The 9837-nt window shown below is 37.8% G+C and overlaps 1 protein-coding gene across 1 annotated transcript in view; it reads right to left on the bottom strand.

Moving 5' to 3' along the window:
* Nucleotides 1-9026, bottom strand: part of LOC109065251 (AP-3 complex subunit beta-1-like) — a 97757-nt gene extending 88731 nt beyond the window's left edge. Inside the window, exons 1-2 of the mRNA XM_042747805.1 lie at nucleotides 8957-9026; nucleotides 5681-5771 (exon numbers count right to left, since the gene is read on the bottom strand). Of these exons, the coding sequence (XP_042603739.1) occupies nucleotides 5681-5771; nucleotides 8957-9026 (161 nt within the window). The remainder of the gene's footprint in view (nucleotides 1-5680; nucleotides 5772-8956) is intronic.
* Nucleotides 9027-9837: the final 811 nt, after the last annotated feature.

Genomic DNA, 9837 nt, shown 5'->3' with positions numbered 1-9837 from the left:
TCGTCCATTCTCCAAACCTAAGAAGCTGGAGCTAAAGAAAGCCAGAGAGAGTTTGATAGCCAGCGAAATGTCTACTGGTTTTCTATAAAGAGAAGACCAGAGAGAGAGGGACAAAGACAGCACTATCCTCCAGCCTGACTAGATCATCTGGTCAATGGCCACATGCAGCAGTCGCACAACCATCCAGTGTGACCATCACACACACCAATCAGATCTGGCTGAGAGACCACGGGGTTACAATGATTCACTCTTGAATTCCCTTACTTTCCTTCAAAGTTCTCCACAGAGATCTGGTCAGTTGTCCGAAGAAGCTTTTCACTTTTGGTTCTCCATCGAGAGCGATGAAACCTCAGGGATCGATTGGTTTGAGAGAAAATCAACCTCAGAAGATCCAGAGATGGCAAGCTGCATCCTTTGGCGCCTGTTGCGTTTGTAGCCAATAAAGGAAGTGGGTAAAATGGAAGGGAAGTCCATTTAGGTCAAAACAGCAGCACCATCTAATCCATCTAAAAGTGCTGGCGACTCCTATTATCCAATCCGGCCCGTGTGGTTGCGGTCTGCCCTTTAGAGGGGAAAGGCGTGCAGTCTCTTATCTTCAGACGGGGCTTTCATCACCTCTTCAGAACCGCGTTCTTCTCTTGTGTTCGTCGTTCATGTCTACTTACTTATCCTGATAGCAGCGAAACTTCCTCCTGCCACCAAAGGCAACAAAATATAACAAGTCTGAAACAAAAATAGTGAGGAAGGAGGGAAGGAGCAGGAAGGTATTTTGTGAATGTGTTTTAGGCTCGATGAAAGCCGTGATAGTCGAAAGTATTATTAGAATGAATCGGTTGGATTGAACAAGAATCACTCCAGCTGATGCAGTCCATACAACTTTCGTGCAGTATATTCAGAGTCTTTTCAAGAATTTGATAGCTTCAAAGAAACAGACTGAAATAAGCTATAATTTTGCTGATAAACCTCCTTTTCTAAGTTGATGACTGCTGCACCTTAAGAATCAATGAGTTCAACCTGAGAAAACTGGAGCAGAAAACAAATCATTATTTTATGATCTTATCAACCAAACAGATTAGCTTTCCAATTTAGACTGAATTAACAGGTTTTGAATAAAAACAATGGCCACACGACTCATGCCCTATATTTATATATAAGTCTTCTGAAATCATATGACAGCTTTCAGAGAGAAACTGACTGAAATTTAAGTTATTTGTTCATAATGCTACATAAAGATTTTCTGGTGAACTCTCCCTGCAGTGTTGTTGTCCTTAGCGTCTCTGCACTCATGAGTTCAGTCTTCTGCTACAGTCATGTGAAGGCGTAATTCAGTTAGGCCTAAATAACTTGTGCCATTCTTCCGAGGCTATAACCCTCAACATACCAGTAACACACACACACACTGAAACAAACCATCCCACCATCAGCTACAACAGAGAAAACCAGCATCTTGTAATCATGAAGCCGGACATTAAACGAGTATCCTCTTAACAACAGAAAGGAATCTACGATCCTAGTACAGTGAATGAATAAATAACAACCAGCAGTGAATAATAAATGACCATGATTCTCTCTTCGTCCAATTAGATTAAACAATTGCCAGAGCTCATTAATGTAGGGAAGCAGCAACAGGCGTCCGGTCTAAAGATGGGAACTTGTCATTTACAGTACCGTAATTGTTGGAACAGATCAACAAAAGCTAAATGGAGTTGAGATCCCACAGGACTGGGGCGGGGTGTGGCGATCCAGCCTAATCCTACGAGCTTACGCCAAAGGTGTGGAGAGCAGACAACCTAGATAAACACTAGAGACAATACAGTCCTGTGAGCTCAGGCAGCACCTTATGAAGCGCGTAGCACAAACAATAATGTCCGCGCGTAGAAGCCAGAGTGAGCCAGGTTTAGTTTCACTAACACTGAAGTGATATCTGCATCAAAAGGAAAATAGTGCTCTGATATTACGACATACTGACCCCTAGAGGAGAAGGACATGAGATTAAAAATGCAGAGGGAGTATGGGGATTTATATAGCATATATATTATTGTTTTATGATTAGAGTATTACTTATTTTCATGTGTTTATTAGTTATCCAATGTATCTGGTGTAATATTTATATTATTTATTAGTATTTTTTACTATTCTTGCTTATGTGCTAGATGTTAGTTACAACCTTTTATTTAGACAAACTATTTTCTGTATACAATGTATGATGAGGTGATACACACCACACAACATGCAGATTAAAGAGATCAGATTAATTTCAGGGGATTTGCTATAAGTTTCGAAGTTGAACTCGCTATAGATGAGAAGTACGTTGGAGCTTGGATATTGGCCAATTGGCTCTTCAAGTTGATATTACTGCCAGTTCAATAATAGAATTTTTAATCTTCCAAATGAAGGACGTGTTAAGTGTGTAGGTTTTCAGACCCTATTTAACCGTACGGGTCATTTAGATGTATGTTACTTCTCTATATATAATTCTACCTAATAGGAGGAGATGTACCTTCGACTCTATTTCGAAACCAAAACATACGTGCAAGTTACTCGGTACTATTATTAAATCCCTTTCAGATTATAGATGATTTTATCATGTTTTTATATGAGGACGGAGAGATGGTGAATCCATACTCACGCGCTAGGAGTTGCAAAAAACGCGGGCGTGTGCACAATTAAAATTGGGTCTGGATTGTGAAAGGGGTTGTTACGCAAACCTTCACACAGGCATGTTAGGCCAAACATCGACCTTGAGTTCTTAAAACGGGGGAAAAGTGTAGAAGATCTGATACCCGTTTGCTACAAGTATAGATTATTGTCCTCGAGTCAATAGAATAACTACGTTAGACATTGACTCTTAAATCATGTAACATTTTTTATCAGGTTCTTAGGTGATGTTTACGTTACATTAGTTACTTTGACACTATGAAAGTGAAACAATGCGTTTTTTTTTTAGTTAAAGTCAACCTACAACCTAGTGATAGGATCCCGGGATAAGGGCCATGCTCAAAAGATAGTCAATTTAGAGGGTACCAAGTTCTAAACCTATCTCATAAAGCTATTTATGTAATGAATAATATGTGATAGAAGTAGAAGAAAGTGAACATACAAATAAATTACAGGGATGGGTGATATAACTAAATGAGGGTACTTGGGTACAACAATGTTTAAGAACCAACAACGTTAGCATCTCTCTGAAGGAGGCGTGTCACCATCAACCTACCGCCGTCTAGTACCACTCCCTTTGCGTATAAAAAAATCTCTTCATATGTGTAGGACTACAATCGCACGTATTTTCATATGTGGAGTCAGAAATTGATTAATGGAGATCATCCTGAGCGCGTGTTTCGCACTAGTTTTACCTATACGCTGAAGAGGGGGCCGATGCTGCTCGGCGGGCTGCTGCTGTTGTGCGAGCGACGCGTCATAAGCCGGACTGGACCCAACTCAAAATCGTTAGTAGAGATTAATGTTGACGGACTCCCGAGCATCTACCCCAATCACCTACAAGCACCGCGCACCTTATTTATCCCCTCCCGTGTAAAACGCAGATGAGCTTTAAACGAGACGCTGCGGTCTAATTTTCACGGAGCTGAATCGAAAGAGAAAACTTTTTTCCCTCCTAAGTTGCTAACTTTTTCCCAAGGAGATGAGGTGGGGGGGAGAAAAAAAAAAAGGGGGGGGGGAGTAAGGAGTTTTCCCACGCAGAGTCGGAAGTGAGCTGGGAGTTGAAGTCACGTGACCGTCCACATGACAGCAGCGTGGTGGACGAACACCAAACACACGCTCTCTTTTTCTGCTATTATGTTTTTCCCATATATGATATTTTGGTAACAACTTTATTTTAAGGATAAATTCTCGCTGTTTATTAGCATGTATATTACTTGCATATTGGCTGGTTATTAGTAGGCATACTTATAATTAAAGGCATATATTAATGCGTATTCTGCCCATGACCAGGATGTTGATCCCTTAATCCTACCCAACTGCCTTACTAAACTATTAATAGTCCAAATTAGGAGTTTGTTGCAACGAAATCCCGCTTAGTTAAATAGTGATATATGTGTTCCTTATTCTAAAGTGTTCTTCACAATCGTTTTTATATGTTACACATAGATTTAACCATTTGGAATTAGTATTTATGAATTAGTATTATTAAGTTTACCTGGCCCACAAGTTTTCATCAACTAAAAGAGAACTCTTTTTTTTAATTTTTAATTATTAATAACTTACTTTAATTTCCAGTCACACACGCACGAAATAAAACAACTCAAACTATGTAAAATAAAGCTCAAAGCTTTGTCAGAACTAGCACCCATTAGAAGAATTTTACCCAAATAAGCAATATTCTATTTTATATTTATATCACAAATTAGACAACAAATAATCGGTATTATATAATTTTTTTTTTTACTACATCATTTCTTTGAATAAATATTTTGAGAACAGCAAAATTTAAACGTAATTCTGAAATGAAACCATTCGGAAACCATTGTAAATCTTGATATAAACAAATTAACAGTAGTTTGTGTAATACCTATGGTTTTACTTTGAAGAACGTCCAGATCAAAATAACCCATTTTACATATATATATATACATATAGTATAGAGACGTATATTAGAGTCAAGTTAATTGTAAGTAATTACAGCTTGTAATTTAATAAAATTAATATAATTTTTTGCAACAATATGACTAAACCACACTCCTTCTTCTCTCTTGTTTATACAACTTGAATATTTTTTCGTATTTGTATTCAATAAATTAATAATTTTATTTTTTTGCTTTTTTTTTTTTCTCATGTTATTATTCTCAGTAATTATTCATTAGGTTATGGCCCCCAAACTTTGATAACCTACAAGGAACTATTTCTGTTTTTTATTTATTTCCGTATTAATATCTTTTTTATTATCCTAATTAAATAATTACACATAGCCCCCAAGGCGTGCCCGCTCCTCCTCTTTGTATTTTTATATTTTTCTTTATTAATTATATTTAAAGGAGCATTAAACTTTCTTAAATGGGGGATGTAACATTTTGTCAGCCCTTTACAAAAAGGTACATTGATGGTTATTATGATATAATCATATATCAGATGGTAATACCGTGCTAACCTTTGATAGAATTGGGTAGATATATAATAATAAATTAGATATTACAATAAATTATGTATACTGTGTGTGCGGCAATACGTTACTTTTTCCATTGGTTGAAAGCGCCCTGAAATCCATAGTGATTTCCCCCCCCCCTCATAATAAACCAGCAGATGGCAAACAAATCCTGATTAGAGATCCATTATTATTATTCCTCTGGCTTTCCTCAGGAGTTTCTCTTTGTTTCTCTGCACCTTACTCACATCCTCGCCGCATCCTGTCCACCGTACATCATTTCCCCGCTGCATTCTGTGATGTGTTTTTATGAGTGACTTTTTTAATATGCGCATGGATTTTATTTTTCCATGGCAACAGCTGATCTGAAAGACCATATATCCATTACTACATCTATACATTTCACATACTATATAAATAATTATTATATTATCAGATCGTGCTGCTGCTGATCTGAAAGACCATATTTGTTTTACTACATCTAGCCATTTCGCTTTTTATATATTTTATATACTAGTTGAATAAAAACGTGACTTTTCTAGCTTTCTATTTGAAACAAACCCCTCACAAACTCAAACTCACCTCTTTCTCTTCTCCAGACTCCCACACGTCTCATCCTTTCTTTTCTCCTCACCTCCATAAATGACCCTAAAGTCCCCTTTACTTTGTAAAGCTCATGGAGAAGTGAAGAGTTACTCTCAGATGATTGCTGACGAGAGCTGTAGTGTCTCATTGTAAGACCTGTGCGTTCAAGGCTCTGAACATCTGAAAAAGGTACGGCTGCTTTGAGGATGGTTTTATCTCGTAATGTTTCTAGAGCAGAAGGCCAGAGGTCTGGCGGTCTCAGGGTCAGTTAACAGATGCGTTCACAGTGCTTAAGGGAAGACAACACTGAGCCTCACACTCTTCTTGATTTGGAAACATTCTCTCCACAGGGTAACGGAGATGTGTTTTTCATCATAGATAGAACGGTATATAGAAACACAAGAGATAGAGAGAGATGGATTGAGGCTTTCTCTGGAAGAAACAGGAAACTGAGATGCCATTTCCTGATATTCCCGCTCATGTCTGGCAGTCTGTGGCACAGTGATCTGATCGTCTGTCGTCAGCTGAGCTGGAAATATAAACATGTTGAACATGTTTTTGTTCTTTTCTTTTTCCCTTCATTTTGTTCCTTTCCGGAAGTAGGGTTTTTTCTAGAAAACAAGTGAAAGATGATTTCCTGTTGTCAAGGACATGAAGAACATTGAAGGTTTTGAAAAAATGAAACAAATTCTAAAACGTGCAACATGTGAGTGATATTTCAGATCTGATGTGAGGAAGTCTTGTTTTGTGTAGAACAGGTCTGGATTGATACGTAAGGATCAGATCAGTGTGTGTGTGCGCTGAAGTGTGTTTAAACAGTGATTAGCAGCTGAATGTTCCTGAATTGCTGCTCAGAGAGGTGAAGCAGAGAGAGCTCAGCTTTAAAACCCTTTCTCTGTCCCTCTGTCCTCTGACCTCTGCTCTCTTTCATCTGTCCTCCTCTCTTCCTCTGTGGAATCTCAAGATTGTCCCGTCAGTTCATGTCATCCTCCAACAGTCAAGCTCTAGTGTTAAAAAACACTAAATGAACACTAAACACTTCATTATACACACCATTACTGACTACACAAATCAACTGCATACTTCATTTTACAAAGTCATAGAAATCACAATATTTGCAGCACTCTTCACATTAGTAAAAATACACTAATAAAATACTATAATAAACAATACTGTTGCACACTTGCCCTACACACACACTAATGGAAATCACTATACCCATGTGACATAAAAATTTAATTTTCAAAATTTGAATATATAATACAGAGAAAAAAAAAAAAAAGAAAGAAAGAAATATATATATATATATATATATATATATATGTATATAAATTAATTTAATTATTTATTTATTCATTTAGCCCCTTCAAGCACATTTTGCAATATATTTGGCATTTGAAGGTTAAGCAATGTAAATGTTTCATTAGGAAAATATATTTCATACACTGTGTTGTTTGTAATAATACATTTAGGCATATGAAATATTTGGACAGAATTTTTAAAATAATTCTTCTGTGTAGGTCGTATCTGAGCATCTCGATCTAGCCTATATACCGATGTTGTTTTCTTTTGATTGGCGGTCGAAAATAGTAGATTTATATGAATTTTTTTTCAAGCAAAAACTATAAACTGTGAATATTTAATGTATATAGTCGATTGGTCCCCCCAGTGCCAATTTATTTATTTATGTATGTTATTATTCTTAGTACTGAGGTTGCTTTTTTCTTCCAATAGGGGAGTGAGTAGGAGTATGTTAATTTATTTCTCCCCCTAGGTATTTATAGATCATCAATTATGTAAACATATTTTAAATATATCTTATTTCCTTCCCCCCCCCCCCCCTAAAAAAGATTTCCCCCCCCTCCCCCCCCCTTTTAAAAACACAGGTCCCCCTGAATTTGTGATTTATTTATTATTTTATTTTTTAAAAAAAGCTTGCATTAAGGAATTACTAATCTTTTGATCTCAATCTGCTCCTGGGGGAAACAGGTTTTCCATCTTGCTGAACCTGTCTCCCTCACAATGACACACACACCGCAGACGCCGATTTATTGCCGGTCGAAGCTGTGTTTTGTAACCAGGACTGGGGTCGCGTAACACATAAAGCGCTGACTACTTTAAGGATACACACAACACACAGCATACACATACAGAGGACCGAGAGAACCTCAATCATAACAACATCGCAAGTGGAAACCAATATCCACCGCAGAGAAGCACCATGAATCCGAGTGTCGTGATGAGAAAGGAAGCGCAGAGGGACAGCTGGAAGGGGACCTACGCTACAGATAACTCCAACACGTTTACACATTTTGTAGAGAACACATGAATTGAAAACTAAAACATCACGAAGATCCACATCGCAAGAGATTTTACCCAAAAAGAATAGACCTCCGGTCGCCAAACGCCCATATCGACAGCCCCTGTACATAATCGACTTAGTCAGAACAGTGTTTTCTGCAATGCATTCAGGGGAACACGAACTTGTGTACTTCAACTTGTTACAAAGAGAAAAATCAAACATATAAAAATTCAAACATTGACATCGAACAAGAAATTCTTGTAATGTTTTCTTCACTAAGTCCATGATATGTCGGGTAGAGCTCGTCAGATATGATATAAGTTTGTGCCATGTTTTAATAATTAGGGCTCTCTCTAATGATCGGTCGAAAACATTGTAAGATGACGGACGATGCCTGCGGTACATGGCTGATGGGACAATTTTGAAATAAAGCTGCTGGTAACAGGAAGGGGGTGTCACAGTACGCGCTGAACGAACAGCCACTGTTGCCAATGGAAACACATAATAAAAATCAACCCCGCGGCCATTAAAAAAAGGTCAACTCAGAAAAACACATCCGCAATGCAGCGAGACGGGGGGTGAAGTAGACGGATGTGTGCGACGGTTAGGAAGATTCAGGGGGGGAAATGATGCTACGCAGGGAAGGGATAATAGCGGCGGGACGAGGGATGTGAGTAAGTAGTGCACAGAGAAATCCTGAGGAAAGCCATCGAGGGAAAAACTTAGTGAAGATGGACGCGCGATTTCTGACCCGAGAAATGGCCCACCACATAACTAACATCATCAACGCCCGTAGCTAGGCTAAATTTATAAATTTACACCTCAGCAGGAATAGTGAGTGACCATCGAATGGCCTACTATCCTGGCTGGTGCTCGCCAGGCCTTCATTTATCCCTGTGCATACAGGATAAGATACCCAACCCCAGCGCACATGAATCGCTTTTACAGCTACAGGACCTACAGTGCACTACCGATATCTCTCAGTAGAAGTCGGACGTGCTCATCCAGGCCTCCGTGAAATGTGCCCTGTGGTGTGATCATGTTTTACTAGCATCCTGAGGGCCATCAGACAGGATATCACAGCCCTGTAACTCTTAAGAGTCTCTCTTTCTCATGATCTCTCTTCTCTGTTGTCTCTTTTCAAAATGATGCATATGAAAGTCTGTGTAGATACTGAATGACAGGCTGATATTAAAAACCTCACTCAGTTACGTGATTTTGACCCTGCAGGCTTAAAAGAAGAAGATGGATGTGACAACGTGTAGAAAGAAACTCCATAAAGCATGCCACATCCGGAATCTACAGGGGCGGGCAGACAGATAGAATAAGGCAACTTCTGTTACCGTTTTATATTAATACTGCAATCTGGTAAACATTTAAAACACGGATCGTTCCGGTCCAGATCTTTGCTAAGCTGAGAGTCGCAGGTCAGAGTTTACCAAATCGTGAACTTTGATAACACAATAGAAGTTGAAACGTGCTTTGCATTTTATGAAAACATTACTATATACATTATAATGTTATTATGTGCTATGTAAATTATCTATACATGATAATTATGAAATATACTGAAAAAAAAGTAAAATATTATAATAAAATTGTATAAAAAAGAAAGATAAAAGTCTCTACATAAAAATCTAATTAAAAAAACTAGATAGACAACAAAACTATAAAAAACGTAGAAAAAATAATATATAAATCATTTTATCATGAAAATATGCCTAAATAAATCTTAATAATCTTTCTATTATTTAGAACATAAAAGATTATGTGAATTGATCTTTCAAAAATAAAATCCTTTACCAGTACAACATAATAAACATGAGTAGATAAATCACTGTCCACAGTCGCT

This window comes from Cyprinus carpio, chromosome B21 (assembly GCF_018340385.1).
Source record: "Cyprinus carpio isolate SPL01 chromosome B21, ASM1834038v1, whole genome shotgun sequence".
NCBI lineage: Eukaryota > Metazoa > Chordata > Actinopteri > Cypriniformes > Cyprinidae > Cyprinus > Cyprinus carpio.
Note: the sequence above shows the minus strand (reverse complement) of the source record. Positions and strands in the feature narration are given on the sequence as shown.